General features: G+C 41.8%; 1 protein-coding gene across 1 annotated transcript; it reads right to left on the minus strand.

Annotated features, from left to right (window-relative positions):
• Positions 1-676: 676 nt before the first annotated feature.
• trpc4b (transient receptor potential cation channel, subfamily C, member 4b) lies at positions 677-15,827 on the minus strand (the record flags this gene model as incomplete). Its single annotated transcript, XM_080459138.1, has 10 exons — positions 677-2,676; positions 2,759-2,848; positions 2,935-2,976; positions 3,732-3,926; positions 4,018-4,213; positions 4,325-4,638; positions 4,727-4,866; positions 6,028-6,364; positions 13,805-14,323; positions 15,450-15,827. 10 exons carry the CDS (start codon positions 15,825-15,827, stop codon positions 2,143-2,145), a joined length of 2,745 nt encoding a protein of 914 aa, XP_080315264.1. The 3' UTR covers positions 677-2,142.
• Positions 15,828-17,709: the final 1,882 nt, after the last annotated feature.

Genomic DNA, 17,709 nt, shown 5'->3' on the forward strand with positions numbered 1-17,709 from the left:
ATTAAAGAACCTCAGTTTCTTCCCCTTTCGTCCCCCTAAATGGATCATCACTAAAATTAACAAATTATTTTTATTGTGTGAAGGAAATAATGATTCATAATGTACATAAACGGGTTTTTTTCTATTAAAAAAAGTGCACTTAAGAGCTGCACTTATAAACTCATCCGATTCACTTGCTGATTAGTTACAAGAAGAAAAAAAAAACCGACATCCCGTTGAGAAAACCAAACTAAAAAGGCAAAGGTTGTGCAGATGCTCTTTGTTTATCAGGAAGAACTCCAGGTGTGAGGAAGTATGTATAATTCATACAGGAGTCGGTTTACACCGAACTCTGCAGGAAGGACATGAATAATGCCTCGAATTAGCATTTATTCTGCAGATAGGGAGTGAAAGCGAGCCCTCGGTATTACCTCCCAGCTCCAGGTCACACGGATCAACGGAACATGGGAGCATGTTGATGCGAGCCCTGCTACTGGAGCACTTTCCTCTCACAAGGACACGAGCGTACAAAGTTAGAGGAAAGTAAACCGTTTACCGAATTGTTGAAGCGAAGAGAACGGCTGAGTTTATCCCTCCGCCGAAAAGGTTAAAGTTAAAGGTCACCGCCAGCCGCTCTGAAATTACGGGAGAGTAACATTTGTGTTGGAAATGAAAAGAAGGAAAGACAAAGAAATTTAAATGAGCATGATCTTTTATTTAATCACAGCGTATTCGGGATATATTTGCCAGTGGCACAGTGGAAACACATTTCCAGGTTCTTAAGCCTTCGGATTCAAGCAGCTGATACAAGCACATCGCTGGAGGGGAAGTCTCGTAACGACACGCGGTTAGATTGACTTTCAAAGTAAAAGAACAAAAAAATTAATTAAGCTACTTGTTCGTAAATCTTTTGCACAATGGCAAATAAATCTGTTTTAAAAAAAGTGCCAGAATGCTCCACAACGCTAAAATACGACTCCGTTTCAAGTGAACTAGCTTTGTTGTTTATGCATTTTCCTTTTACTTTGACACGTCAACATTTTGAAAACGATGTTCATTTACATGGAAACGGCAGAAACACTGGAGTTAGCATGTCAGGCCACAGGTTGGCGCTGTTGGTTGTTTTTGTAATGAAACCACACACACACACACACACATGCAGAGCATTGCACTATGGACGTTAGCGATGGGAGAACATGGACACTCGTGTGGACAGACACCGCAGATGGATTCCTTTGTTTGTCAGAGGTTTGTGTTTCCGGCGGCTCCACGTCGACGGACAGGAGAGTTTTGTTTTTTCACTTGTGTAAACTGAACCCCAGTTAGAATATCCCTTAATATTGTGTTTGATACCTCAGCTGAGTGTGAACGATCATGATCACTGGTCCCCGCATAATTCATGCTATGGTCATTTTATAAGAACTTTTATTTTTTATTTTTTTGTCTTAGACGATGATATAGGATTTTTGCACTACACTAGTTAAAGGTAGAAGAGTCGAGCAAAGGCAGAAGGTAAAAAATAAATTTAAATATAAAATCATTGTTCACTTCCCTGAGCATCAAGTGGAGAGTTCGGTGCAGATTTAATGGAATCCTTCACAATAAAACCAGAGTGAGTTTGATCTAAACCAGGGTGTCAAACACATTTTAGTTCAGGGGCCACACCCAGCCTCACGAGAGCTTGACTGAGCAGGAGAGGTAAAATAATTCTAATAACAACTTTAAATGTAGTGCAGTAGATGTCATGAAAATTACAATGTTTTCACAAAAAAGCAAAATATTAGTACAGAAAATGACTAAAATCTCAACATAAAACCAATTGTAATGAATTTCTGGAGCAAAATACATGGAAATATCCAAAAACAATTCTCCTGTTGTTGTTGCATGTTTAACCTGACAGCATGGCTCTGAGACTCATGCCAGCATCACGTCTCTGCTCAGGTCTCAGTGTCGTGTCGTGTCGTGTCATGTCTCCTCCTCTTAGGAAAATCTGGGTTTTCTTTGCATTCGTGGTTTGGCCGGCCGGATTCGAGCCTTTTGTGGGTCAGCTTTGGCCCAGGGGCCTTATGTTTGACACCCCCCGTCTAATGAATTAACTGCAGGACGAATGACCGACGCCGCAAAATTATAATAGAATTAAAAAAGCTTGAACACGTCAAATAATCAGTTTTGATATTTTTGGGGCCTGTTTTTCACGTCTTTGTCTTGAGCTTTGCGTTTTACCTCTCGAACGTCCTTCTCCGCTTTCTGAAGGACTTCCACCATTACCTTCTCGGTCACAAGCTGCTTGAAGTTCCCTCCACTAGATTCAGACGAGAAGCCCTCGACTGGCAGCAGGTTTATATCCTCGACTTTCAGAGAGGAGCGTTTTCTCTGTCTCCAAAGGGACCCGGCGTCCAGACTCACTTTGCTCGGAGTCTTTTCTGCGGCGGACAGAACCACCGAACCGTTGGTCAGCCTGTGAGCGCACGCCGAGCCGGCGGTGCTGGCAGCGTCGCCCGGCGCGGCGGTGGGGGACACCACCTCAAAAACGTTCAGCTTCTGTTGGGATTCGTCGGGGAATTTGGGGGAATATTTGAAGGGGTTTCCGGGGTATGCCAGGGGAGAGCAGGCAATCTTACTGGAGGCTCTGCCATTAGGCCTCCTCATCATCCCCACAACTTCATAACGGAAGCTGGAGATATCCTGCTTGAGCTCCTGTCGAGAGGAGATTAAAAAGCAGCGAGTGTTAATGACAAAGAAAAAAAGAAAAATCCAACGTGAAAGAAAACGACGCCACCTTAAAGTTTTCCTCTTTCAACCCTTCCCCGGTCTTGGCATCTCGGATCATTGCCGCCACGTATCTCTTCACAAGGTTCTTCAGAACTTCCTGAAAAGACAGTTTGGAGACAAATGAATGCAATTCAAACTGTTGCTCATTATTAATGATATGACATCATGGAAAAGAAAGGTCACCTGATACTGGTGTTTCAGTCGGACGTTGTCAGCTGCACGTCTCTGCAGCGAAAGACAAAAGATCCGTTAGTAAAGATTTGCAATGTTAATGAATTGTTTTTAATAATATATAAAGCCCTTCGTTAATTAATACATTAAAATGGTCTAAGGTTGTTCAACAACAAGAGCCATTCTAATCTATAGCAGTGGCGTCAGACACGCGAGTTCGGGGGAAACGTTCAGACCAGTTTCACCACGAGTGGACTGGACCAGTAAAATAGTGTGAGGTGGGGCTGGCGCCTCCTGCAGGCCGGTTTTGGCCCGTGGGCCTTATGTTTGACACCCCCGATGTAAAGCCTCAAAAAAAAAAAACCTTTAAAATGAAGAGAACTTATTTGTATGTAGTTTGTTTGCTTTACCAAAACTGTGATTTATGTTGCAAGACTACAAACAACTAAACAATTTATTATGATATTTAGCCATTTTAGAAGTTCTGGACATTTTTGCTTTTCATGCCACTTCAAACCGTTCGGCATTAAATTCTCATTCTCTTTAGTCATTGTAGTTGTTTCAGCTTTGTTATTTCTGTGTTTGTTGTTCTAATGTGAAAAGTAAAGGTGTCCATCTACACTGATTTAAATTGAAGTTTTTTTTCTTTCTTTAATATTTGGATTTATGTTATAAATTAATTTAGTAACGCAACATTTACCAAAATAAGTGAAAGTTGCTGGAAAAGAGTTAAGCTATTGAACTTTTTTTTCAAATTGAACAGAAAGTCAGATAAAACTTAGAGAACAAAACAGATCAGAACACCTTACCCCCAAGGTTTCGAACGTTTCAAGTCTTTTTAGGCTTTGTGTTTTAAACAAATGTCTCTTTATCCATCCAAAAAGATAATACACCGACTTTGGACTCGGGATTATATTGAAGGGAGACGGCAAAGTCCCGCCTTCTTCAAAATAGCTCATCCATAACTTTGTTCTTGCAAATTTCCATTCTTTATCGGCATGATCCTAAAAAGAAACACACGACTTAGCGAAGAGACACCAGCAAAATGGTTCAGTGAGAGTATTCATATAGAGAGGGGTGATCTTCATCACTCACAGCAATGTGCTGGTAGGAGTTGTTCATCATGGCAATGAGCATGTTTAGAAGCACGACCAGCGAGATGATGTTGTAGGTACCGAACATGGTGGTGCCCACGAACTCGGTGAATTCATGATCCGGCTCCACGTTGGTCACATAGAGGGAAATCAGGCCAAAGATGGACCAGAATAACGACTGCAGAGTCTCGAAGAGCCTGAGAAGCAAACGGCCATACATCATGTTACGCAGTGCGGAGAAAACCACATCATCAATTCTAGAACATGCTCATTTGTCGGGATCTATTTATTTAGGAGCCTGAACTTGCGTTGTGAAAGCGTTGTTTTGCGGATTACAGCGGATACCCTTGCATTTACCGTCCCCAATCGTTTCATAGTAAAAGTAGAGCTGGTTGAGGCCGTTGGCAAACGCCAACAGCACCAGACAGTAGATGAAGAGGAATTTGAGGATGTCCAGGAGCATGCGGCCCAGCGAGATCTGTAAAGGTCCCAGGTGGGAGTTGGCAGTGAAAAGACAGATGAGGCGTAAGGAGCTGAAGATGTTGGCGATGGCAAACAAAGCCTCTGCCACCAAAGTCGGGTGCCACATTTCCCAGTTGCTCCTCTGTTTCTTTTCCCTGTACTGTTGGAAAACGAGAAAAAAAGAATCGATGCACAAAGTCAAGAATCCTTCTCATACTGATCGCGTCAGAGACTTCGACATACCCTACCTTTGTATAGGCCACAATCTTGAGAGAAATAGTTGCCAGATACAAGGCGTTCATGATGAAGTCCATGATGTTCCACCAGTCGTCGATGTAGTCCTCGAAACCACTGTCCCACATCTGTTTGATCTCAGTCCATATGAAGCCTGTCGCCACGAGAGGAGAAGACACAGCATCCCTGCATTGAGCACGGGTAGACTATACGACTGTTGGTCAAAGCTCGGACTTCCTAAAAATAAAGTTACTTGCTGTAACTAGATCCTTGGAAAATTGACTTGATATCTCTCTCTGTTGTTGACGCTGTGACACACAAGCTGAGCAAATAGGAATCTAATAAGTGACTCACTCAGACACCCCGTTTACACAACGTTTCAAGTGAAATCACGTCGTTTTGGCTTTTTCATTTCAGAAAAGTTTCACGTTTACGAGGTAAAGTTTTAAAAATGATGGAAATGGCAGAAACACTGAAAATGATGTCGTTTCCATGTTTAGCCACAAGAGGATGCTGTGGTGTTTAGTTTTTTTGTGTGTGTTTTTAGGGGGGGGGGGGGGGGGTTAAATCACACGCGCACACAGAAAACAATACACTATAAATAAAATAATGGCATATGCACCACGTTGTATTGTTATTCTGGATGACTGTCAACTATAAAGCTGCCAAGTCCCAGGAGAACATGGACCGGGAGTCATGACACTCTGGAGGCTTGTTGTTGTTGTTGTTGTTATTGTCCATCTACTCGCCCGTGTGCAGAAGAACTAGTTACTACAGGCCGTGGGGCGAACACGCGCAGCAACACGCTCCAGAACAGTTGAGTTTTCCGGCGTTTCCACGGAGACAGAGTTGGAGTTTTCAGTGGCTCTGAGCAGCGTCGTCGTGGAGACGAAAATGTTGTGTAAACGAGACCTGATTCACTTCTGTTGAAATTACACCAGGAGGAGGGAGGAAGAGGCTCTAAAATCCGGGTGTTGGAGGTTCTTGGATTATGATAAGATTCATTGACTAATGAGAAAAAAACACCAACAAAACTAACAAGCTTGTATCTCTTCATTAATGCATCACAGCTAAAAGCTTATGTCACACGCAGCCACACATCATCCATGAGGAGTTAGTCGGGGATTAACTGAGGCGATCATCCTGCACTAAACAGGAGGTGAGTAGAATAGTTACCATAGAGACAACATAGTCAACTAATGTTAAGGTAACAGATGTAATATTAGTCAATTAGTATGTTACAACCAAAGGTCGGTCTACGTTAATCCAAAAAGAACAATATGTATAATACTGAATGTGTTTTGTGGCTGATTACCAAGCACCCAGGGCAGGATCATCCATTCCACCGTCGTGGGCGCTGGGCCCTGGACGTGCGGGTTTGCGAAGGCAATATGTTGAGACCCCAAGAAAAGCAGGAAGAGGAAGGTCAGGTACGACGCCGTGTGACAGATGAACTTGATGAAGGGCTTTCGGATGAACAAGCCGTAGCGGCTCTTCGGGGAGATCAGGTAGACGATGCACAGCAGCGGAAAGAGGAGGCCGATGAAGATGCAAGTGATGAACTTCATCGCCCAGTGACGCCTCCTCCAGCCCGGGAATTCATCGTACCAGCGAGACGCCAGCAGCTGCTGGCAGTTGGGCTGAGCAACAAACTGGGGGAAACGAAGGGACGACAGACGATGAATTCAGGAGAGCCGTTAGGCTTCAACACTGAACATCTGTGGGACACTTGCTAGAAACACACTGGAATACCTCCAATATCAAATGGTGATGAGGGACTTTTCCCATTTGTGTGTCTGAATACAGCCTATTTCTCTTTTCACGCGGTGAAAACAAAGACGCACAATTAACCTTCTGTTTTCTCTGCTGCTCAGCAGCTTTTCTTTGAAGCTCCTTCTGACGCCATTACAAATAATTTTTGATGCATATTTTATCAATTTCTTCCGTATTTACCAGACTGGGTTACATCTGTCAATAAAATGTGTTCAGCAAAGGGAAAAAGTCCTTACTGTTGCATAAAACCCATTAATTTTTTCACGCCCAGACGTGACTGGACTTTTGATACCTTGCATGATTCTCCCTGAACCTGCATGGGTTGTGTTGTTTTTTTTTACACAGCAACACAAGTTTCCTCGTTTGGTCAATAAATTGTACATTTGAGGTAACTGTTGTGTGTCGTTATGAAGTATAAAGTACAACAACTACTCTCTGGACTATTTACATTATGGTAATATATAGAAAAACTATCGATCAAGTTTTCACAGAAAGTAAATACATGTTCGGTTGCTCGGTGTAGCAACAAATGTTTTTTAATAAACGTGTAAAGAACATGTGCATGTGTGGGATGGGCAGCACAGTACGTTTATTTGGCAATGCTAAACATGTCGTGAACTTATTCACGCATTCATTTATTAAACTGCAGTAGAAAAACCACATGCATGCGCTACTCTGCTGTTCATCCCACAAAAGCATGTTCCTTACTAATATTTGATTGAGTGACCAGAGGAACTTTAACTACACAAAGGAGGAGCAGGGGGCAGCCGCTCTGCAGCACTCAGGGAGCTGTTGGGGGAATCATGGTCATTCCAACTCCGATGTGAAGCTCATTTCTTTAATCCCTGCGGTGCGTCTGGAGCTCGACTGTCTGGAGTCGCTGGGAAAGACGACGATGACGGAAAGGAATAAAACTAAAGCAATTCTCATCAGTGCCTTTCAACGTCTCCATGAATCAACTTTTTCCACCCCAACAACCAAACTGTGGAATTCAGACACTGATTTGTGCATCAGAATGAGGATTATTTTAACCAGCACTGAATTAGACTACTGCAACATATAGTATATGTCTAACTATTACTACCGTTTTCAGTTATTATAATTAGTGGACTTTTGTGTATACCACAACAAGTGTTTCCACTGTTTAATTCTAAGTATTTATTCTAATTGTTAGGCAGTCTCAGTTGTATTGTTCTGGGGTAGTGAGATCAATAAACTGTAGTTTAGGTCGAAGCAAGACTGGATGGTAAAAAAGGTCATGGTGAAGTTTCGGGATTAAACTCGAGTAAATTATCAGGAAGCAAACTTGTTATACAAACTGGTGCAACATACAGAATTAAACTCAGAAATCTTTCTTTTGCCAGAAATGAGTGTGATGACAGAGCTTCCAGAGGCGCTCCGTAATCCTCGGCTATGAAGCGATAGTCAAATCTGTTTCCCGTTCACGGCCTCTCTGCCCTCCGAGATTCAATAAAAACATCTGCTGGACATTTGCAGATGGTGATGGAAGTCATTTTCAGTTTAATCAAGTTAAGGTCAAACGAATCCCCTCGGACGGACGGTGGTGTAAAACATTAAATTGTGGGTGATGACATTTTTTTTTTAACTGACATTTTTAAATCCTCGCTGTCAGATGTTGTCTTGAAAGTGACATCTGGAGGGGGCGAGGTCTGCTGACATTTCTGGAAGGTGAAAACCAACATGTGACGACACACGAGGCCTGGATGACCTTAGGTTGCTCCGATGCAAACTAATCAACCTAATTAAGGTTTTACAGAAATCCCACCGTGCCCGTTTTAGGTGAAATCATTATAAATAGTCAGAAAACACAACGTGCACAAGAAGCATCTTTTTCCATATAAAGAAGAGCCTGTTGAGCCGTAGCACAGTAATGTGCAGAGGCGTGAACAGAAAATATCATGTTGCGTTTCAGGAGTTTCACCTTATTCTGATTAAGAAAATAATAAAAGAGGAAAGTCAGTAAAGCCCTGAAATGCTTGTATGGTACTTAGAATTTACTGAAATCTGGTTTGAAATTGTATGAATAGAAAAACGTTATATCACAAAATTACATCACTTCAATACACAAATTCAGAAAATGTTTCGCTATAGAGACACTCAGTGCTAGAAAAATAAGACAAATCTCTGGAGATAAATAATGAAAGAAATAACGCAGCTTCTGTACAGAAAATCTAAATATAATCAAACAGCACAGTCTTTTCAAGTTTTATTGGACAAATCAATTCAAACTTAATTCAACTGTATCAAAATATCTCTTGTTTATTTTTACCAATGGAATAATGTAAAGAATTTTCTTGGGAATTATGTAGTATTCTGTGCAAGGCAACTTAAATACGGTACATGTATTTTCATGAGTTCATCAAATCTTATAGACGAGACATGAGAAGTGGACACATTAGAAATTCTGTGAATTGAGAAAAAATATGTGATGTTGTAAATGTATGGAAGAAAAAATAAAAAGGATTTTGCTCTTTTCGTTAAAAACAAAACAAAGGAAAAGACATTTCCAAGCAAAAGATAAGATTTGGTTCACCAAGTTTCTGTGTCTTGTATCATCAAGTGATTCTGACTGAGAACAAACAAAAACTGGAATCTAAAATTAAACGTGAGGTAAAATTTATAAAACAACTTCATGTCATAGTTTAGTAACCACAACTTTAAAGGTTAGAAATATATAATAATAATAAAATATATATATATATATATATATATATCAACATACATCATCTATGTAATAAAACAAGTGCGGAAATAATGTGAAATACTGAAGAAATAAAACTAATTTAGAGCAAAAGTATCGAGAAAAGGATCGTAACACGAAAACTAATGAAACTATCACTGTAAACCGTCTCAGTACAATATAAAGTACATTTCCACTAAGTGCTGGTGGTTTGTTTAGTCCATTAAAAGTCTGTGAGCACTTTTGGTTCTGACTAAGTGCAAACCCTCAGAACAGCAGTTTAGGGACCTTTGTTATTTTAATGGTTCTTACCATAAACTGACAAAAGACAAACAACACAGACACCCAGAATAATGCACAGATGAAGCATAACAACCTCGTATTTAAACTGTGCAGTTGGTCAGAAGTGCTGGTTGTCATTTTAATGGCTTAATAGTTGTTTTTAAGAGCAATCAACAATGTTTTTAGCTCTGTTGTGTGCTAATCAACGATCTCCATTACTAGTCCTCCAACAATAGAACTACAAAAAGTCACAAATTCACTGATAGTAGTAAAATATTCCAACATAAAAACACGCCAACGCTCCAAGAAACTAAAGTTGCACAAGAAAATCTACTTTTCCAAAGTGTCAACATGCAAATGAGGCACAAGCAACATACTATTCTAAATATTCATGAGTGCAACTGGAAAGCTCATGAACGCTGACCTGCACAGACATAAAGATGCAGGGAAGTTCAGTTCAGGCGAACCGTCCTCAAAACACAGGAGCAGATGGGGGGGAAAAACATTAAAAAGGGAGAGCTTTTTATCCATTTTATCATTTCAATTTCTCTTGATGCCGCCCCTCGCCGGCACACAAACAAGCCAAATAATTGAATAAGCAAGATTAACGGCGCAGCTTTGTCATTGAACTGTTAAACCTTTTCCACAATCACATGAGCCTTCATCCTCACTCTGCCAACTGTGAAATGAAAACATGAAAGAAACGCCCAAAAGCCGCATGCAGACACACGAATGGCCCATGTTTAGAGAAAGTTTAAATATACACGGGTGGTAGGGGTCATTAACTCTGCAAACAATACACAACTGCTGGATACAAACGAGACCCGAGAGCTCGGGGTATTTTTTTTTTTAATGAGTGGAACAAATAAAAGACACCTGCTGAGTGGACACACTGCGTTTTTGTAGTGCAGTCTGTTCTGTAGGACACAACAAAACAAAGTAAATAATTATGGATTTATATGGTTGCTCGGTTTTATTTTCTAATTAAGATGAACTGAAACCAAATGAATTCAGTTTTACGACTGAAATGCAAGTGAACTGCTGCAGAATTTGTAGAAAAGGAGATTGTATATGATTCTCTTCATGCCAACAAATAACCCAAAGCTGCAAATGCATCCGATGGAAAATATAATAGAAGATGTTAAGAGAGTAAAAAGGTTTCATCCCTAATTAAAATATTATGACTTTGCATTTGAGGGAAGTGGCCATTACTCCTTCCATCATTATCCCCAATTATCCAGCCATCATGGGACCGTCTAAGAGGGCTTCTGTAATGCATCGCTAAGAGCCAATCTGGCAATTACATGTAGCTCTAAAGTCCCACAGGATATCTCCACCCAGCTCAGGCCATTTACAGCTCGTCTTGGCACTGTTCTTGTTATCTGGTGCAGCATCTCAGTCCTGGTCCTGGAAAGCCACGGCCCATCATGTTTGTTTTGTGGTTGTTTTTTAATGACACTTTTTTTTTTTGCCCTTGTCTTATTCGGCAGCTTGGGCCAACAATATGATGTGATTGAGAGCCTTCGGAGTCAGAACAGTTTTTGCTCTTGAACAGGAAGAGACCTGGAGTCTCCACCTGTTGCTGCTTTATTAGGAGTTGGGATGGCTGCTGTACACGACCGGGGGGGAACGCTCAGAGAGAGAGAGAAGAGAGAGAGGAGTAACATATAACATACATATATACGTATAACATACAATACCCTTGTTGTGCTACATATATTATTTGCAGTTATCACACTGATCCAAATACTTTACAACTGTTATTAGATTAAACCAGCCTGAGCAGCTCTATCTAGACAGTAAGATGATTTTCTAGATTAACCAGCCTGAGCAGCTCTATCTAGACAGTAAGATGATTTCCTAGATTAAACCAGCCTGAGCAGCTCTATCTAGACAGTAAGATGATTTCCTAGATTAACCAGCCTGAGCAGCTCTATCTAGACAGTAACGTGATTTCCTAGATTAACCAGCCTGAGCAGCTCTATCTAGAGTAGACAGTAAGATGATTTCCTAGATTAAACCAGCCTGAGCAGCTCTATCTAGACAGTAACATGAAGCAGGAACATGAATTAACAAAGAGGGAACAACAAAAGAGGAACATGACTTTGAGTTTGAACAAATGATGACAGAGAACAAGCACACAGTGTGTGTGTGTGTGTTTTTTTTGGGGGGGGGGGGGGGGGGTTGTCCACTGGGTGTGGCCGGAACTGTTGTGGGGGGACCCGTAGCGACACTGTCTGGTGTCCAAAACCTTTTCCTGTCGCTGTAGGTTTATGTATGTTTTTACAAACTCCAGCTGTTGTTTTTTTATCTTTTATCCTAGCAGGTTTTATTTTGCTCTGACTTTTATACGTGGGCTACTTACAATGTTCGGACATCTCGCTCTGTCCCAGGCTTAAATATGTTTCCTTGACAGATTGCTCAATTATTTATTTATGTTGCGACTGAGAGTATGCATGAATGTACACTGGGAAGCTACAAATGAATTGCCCCTTGTGGGATAATAAAAAGTTGTCTGACCTGAACTGGTACATGTAGCTGTGGTTAACTATGAACAGCATGAGATAAAAGCAGAGAAATAATTCCCCAAGCGGATTGTTAAACTACGCTTTCTTTCTAAGATCATTGCGCGGACCCCTTTGGTTGTCCCTTACTTTGCTCATATCCCGAATAGGGACGGGGCCCTATTTTGTGTTTCCCTGCTGCTGCTCTGCTCGCTGGCTGCAAACTGTGGACTGGATTTCCTGAAGGGAGGCGGGTCTCAATGAGACCAGGAGGAATGAGTCAGGAAATCCATTCCACAGTTTGCAGCCAGCGAGCAGGCTAGGGAAGTAGCACTGTGCTGTCCAACTTTTCATGATGACATGTTGCTGTTTGGACAGATTTTACACTCAAAACACCACAAAGCAACAGAAACGTGGATGTTTGCAAAGCCGAGGCGCCGATTATACTAACCTCAAGTTGCATTTTGAGAGAATACATGCATACATTACTACATTTCATACTTGCCTGTAGAGAGGAGTTTATTGCAGCCTCATATAAAATCAACAATAATGATAATAACAATATTAAAGCAAACAGAGCTCTGCTATCGGAATAGTATCAGTATCGGCAAATTCAGGGATCGGGATCGGAAGTGAAAGAATGTGGATCGTGCATCCCTAATTCTGAGCATAGCCATATAAATCTTGTCAATGTATGTAGTGTAAGAAAGAAGGGATGGATTTGTTTGTAGTAGTGGTACAAAGTGAGGTTTTGTCTTTTTACCCCACAGTGGGAACCAGCAGTTTAAGGGGCAATTGTGTGACTGTGCTCAACATTACTTTGCCTTTTTGTGGGTTTTGAGCACTGAAATCCAAACTGCTTCCCAATGCATGGATTGAGCGCCGTACATGCGACAGCCACGTGCATCGGTTGAGGCAGTGGTAGGTTAGATTTGGAATTGGGAGTTCACAGGTTCGAATCCCACAGCTGACGTCTCCCTACTGTGGGTCCCGGAGCAAGACCCTTGACCCCTATCAGCTCCCTGGAGCGCCATCATGTGGCTGCACCTCTGCAGCCTAGAATTGGGACTGGTCAAAAAGGAATTTCTCCAATAAAGTTTAGTTAGATTAGTTTAGTTTTATTAGGGTTGCGTGATATTAAATTGTGATAATGGTGAGTATTGCAAACAATATGATTTAAGAAGAACACTGAGGTAGATGATAGAAGTATCTTTGAGGTTACTTCTTATTAATACCAGTGCTCTTTCTCTTGCCCCTAATTTATACCAACTTGGACTGGACTGTGTTTCTTTTTTAATTAATTGATTAATTTGTTTGTTTCCCCATTGATCAGCATTACCCACCAGCAGCAAGTTTGTTCACTTTGTTCTTCAAATTAATTTTCCCTTTGGCTTTATGCTTTTTGACTGAAGATCTGTTTCTACCATGAATCAAAAAATATTAGGGAATTTTAAAGCAGTCACCTTGTTTTAATGTATTTTCTTAATTGTCCAGTAAAGCACAGTAAATGTTCCTTGTGTCCGAATGGTGCGGTAGAAATACATTTACCTTTCCCTGTCAGTCAATGACGGACAATTTCCTGGATTTGCGGCGCATGAATGCAAAGTGCATGGAAACACAATCCATTGCAGTTTACTGACTTAAATCATGTTTGTCAATACATTTGCAAATATTGTGCAACCCTCGTCAACGTCACACAAAATGCTCAAACTACAAGAACCAAAGCAACGGGAACAGAAGCTTGAACTCAACTTAATGGTTTAAACGACCCCACTTCTTGAGTTATACCAGGAATGTGATGAAAACAATATGGAAGTCAATAGAAATCCTACCTCCTTCTGGCAGTACTTGATGGCCAGCTTCAGTCGGGCCAGATCACCGGCGTTCTCATCCATTAAAGGGTTGATGTCGTCACGGTAGTTGAGGATAATTTCCAGCTCTTTCGAGCTCCGGGTCTGGTCCAAGAGGTCCTTGGCAAACTGTTTACACATGCGGGACAGCTCCTCGTACTCGGACATGAACTCGTTCTCCACCGTGCTGAGCTCCTTCAGCTCCCAGCTGAGTTCGAACGCCGTCAGGAAGGGGTCCTCGCTGGAGAGGGCGATGAGGGACGGGCTGGCCAGGGCCTTGTAGATGTTCAGACGGGAGCGCGAGTGACGCAGGCTGTCCCCGTCCAGACTGGACAGACACTCCACACAGCTGCAGCGCACAGCGTGAGGCTGAGGTATGGAAACACCTCGCTGCACCAGCAGCTTGATTATCTCGTAGTTGTTGGTGTGAGCGGCGAGGATGATCGGAGTGATGTCGGGGGTGAAATCTGAAAACTGCTTGTCCAGTAGGATTAGCGGGACCTTTTTCCAGAAAAAGACAAAACAAAAGATTAATTAACAGTGCATGGATGACTTCATCAAAGAGTTCACAAAGAAACATGGCTTTAAAAAACCACACAGTACATCACAGGAAACGGCACAGCCGTTTGAAAAGGGTCTCTGGTTTCTGGCCACCATGTCTAACAGCAGGCACACGACTAATGGCTTGTGGTTCAGCTGGAATCAAAATATCTTCCCATTTGGAAGATACAACTCATATTATTCTTTCCGCTTCGCTTCTCAGAATACATAACATTGTTTTCCAGAGAAACTGAGCAGCCTCAGAAAAAATAATGTACAATGATGTAAAGAAGTTGCAATCAACGGGAGTCTTCCACAAATTGCCTGGTGTGCAAACTCTAAATAATGTTTTATAACTTTAAAGTGTAAACACAGCTCTTCTGTTTCCTCATCATATTGGGATTGAGCAATATAATGAGTGAAAAGCTTCAGACCGGTACATTAAAATTAGCCGTTATTAGAAATCAGACAGGAGAGTGCACTGAACCCTGAAGAGATCACAAGTGTTTTGTGGGATAAAATCACATGAACAAACCAACTGCTCGGGGTTATTTCTATAAAAAGGGTGAACCATACAGTGAACATGTATGGTTGACAAAAGAAAGTGTAAAACACGTTTTGAGTTGAGAAATTGGGATTTACAAAAGAGGAGATGATGAAGGAGACAACAATCCATCCATTTTCTATACTCTCCTCACCACAGTTGGAGCCCCCGCCCCCCCCCGGAGTACCTGAAACAACCCCTCAGAGAAAGAGGAAGAACATGCAAACTCCACAGAAAAACACAATCCGCATTTAAACACACTCTTTCTTTCTGTAAACAGTCTAAACCACAACAACAACTCATAGTAATGGTGAATGTGAGGGTAATTAACAAGGTTGTGATTAAAAGGAGTTGTTCTTATGGAACAACGTACAGTCGGTAACGCCAAGTAAAATAAGGTTTTGTCATGATAACTAAGTTCAAACAATATGAGCAAAATGAGTCCCGACTCTTATTTCATCTTCTCGTGCAGCAAAGTTTTGTAAAAGCGGCTGTGACTGGGGTGAGAGTGGAGCAGTAACAGGCCCTGGGATGCACAAGTACCTGTTTTTCTCCACGTGGCTTCTTGTGGTTGAGCAGCAGCTCCACAGCCCCCACCACCTCCTTGCGGATGGCGTGCAGCAGGGCGTCCCCCACGTGGACGTTGAAGCTGAGCAGCAGCTCGATGATCTCCAGGTTCTCGTTCTCGATGGCGATGAGCAGGGCCGTGCGCCCCAGCGGGTCGATGCAGTCGATGTTGATCCTGAAGTAGATCTCAGCCTCCTCCAGGTCTTGCTTCACGGTGGCGTAGTCCCCCTTCTCCACGGCCCCCAGGTAGGCTCTCTCCAGGGCCGACAGCTCAGACTCGGCCCGCACGATCCGCAGGGGGATGCGGTCCCGGTACGACGAGCTGTCAGTGTTCTTGTAGTACAGCTGAGACATTGCTGCAGCTGGATCTCAGTGGCAACTGCAAAAGAATCACACGCACACGCACGCACACACACACACACACGTGGCACGTTTCAATTCCATTCACTTCAACCATATTCAGCCAGTCACTCCAAGGCACTGTCACAGGGGGAAAACCCCAAATATTCCACATGAGAAAGCATAAGAGATGATGGAAAGAAAAAAACTCTCTTTTAACAGCCAGAAACCTGCAGAACCAGGTAGAAACCTGCAGAACCAGGCTCAGAGTGGCTTCCTGCTGGTCCAGAGAAAAACAGACTGTGGGGAGGGATTGAAACCCTTGTTCAGGTCGGCGGTAGGAATTCCGTTTCAGTACAAAGCAGCCATTCAAACAGCATTGAAAATACAAAGAAGTCATTAAATACAAGTTTATAAAGTGCAGTATTTCATAGTGAAGGTGCACTTGTGTTTGCAATGACAATCCTAACACATTACGCAATAGTGCACATCAACATGATTAAAAGCGAAGGAATTCCTCACACAGATGTCCAAATAGATTATTTTGGTGGCAACGAGTGTAATCACGGCTTAATTACATGATTCAATTATGTATTTAAAAAAGAAAGAAGAGAAGGAAGAAACTTCACCGTGCGCCTGTTGCTCCTCCGGATCGCTGCTTGGTGAGATGCGCGCGGCGGCGCGTCACAGACGGAAGTTACACGATCTGATCCTCACTTTATCAGTGAATTCTCCACACGGAACACTTACCGGAGTGTCACGCTCCCCCCCCCCCCCCCCCCCCCCCCCCCCCGCCCTGCCTTTCCCTCACTTCACCCCCCCCCCACAGTTCTCCTCTCAGACGCACTTCCAGTCAGATGTGGCGCACAGAGTGGCGCGTCCTCCTCCAGAGAGAGAGAGAGAGAGAGAGAGAGAGAGAGAGAGAGAGAGAGAGAGAGAGAGAGGAGAGGAAAAGAGAATAAATGCTGATGTAACAGGTGCTGCTCAAGGCTGAACTGTTACTAATGACAACATGGATTTTTCATAAAGAAAAATAATGTATGAAAAAGGGAAATAAATCTGAATTAGATTTTTCATTTATGCATTTTCAATATAATATGATTTTAAAGAAATACTGGACTTTTAAATGTTTTTCACGTTATAGGATATATCATTATGCGATATTATAACCTCTTGTTTGTTAGGTGCATTGAAACATTTCTAAGTCTTTATAATAATACATTTGTCCCTGTATGTCTCTGTTATTATATCCATGTTTACCACTGAATAATTACTTGCTCTCTCTAACTTTAATGACTAAATTTCAGGAAAAACCACATAGATTGGAAAAGGTGTCCCTCTAATCCACTGAGTTTTCCTTCCGTTGTTTCTCCAGCACACACCGACAAAAACCATTAAACCTGATGAAATCCACATAAAATAAATAAATCAGGCACTTTTGAATGTTTGTGAAAATCAATTTGTGTCATCAGTGAATGTAACACAACTTATTTGACACTGTAAAGTTATATGAAAGTATAACGGTGGGCCCAATACCAAACCTTGTGGAACACCGCAGGTTGTTTTTCTGCAGCGGGATTCCGTGTCATTGATTACAACATATTGGAAGCAGATACTTAAATACCTTTTAAGTCAATCTTAGAATTACGTTCCAGTTTGTGTAATAAAAAAAAACTATCAATTGTATTAAAATCATAAATCAAAAGAAACATCAGTATCATTGTACAAACACAACTAGGATGCCGTGATAACATTTCTGATGAAATCATGCACTTTAAAATAAAGAATCTAATACCATGCTATAACACTGTAGTAAGAGTATGATATACTCAGCAGCACCATAAAGTATATCAAATGATGCGACAGTGACGTGGTATTTTGGGTAAACTTAATTCTA

The sequence above is a fragment of the Lipophrys pholis genome, assembly GCF_963383615.2.
Source record: "Lipophrys pholis genome assembly, chromosome: 3".
Taxonomy (NCBI): domain Eukaryota; kingdom Metazoa; phylum Chordata; class Actinopteri; order Blenniiformes; family Blenniidae; genus Lipophrys; species Lipophrys pholis.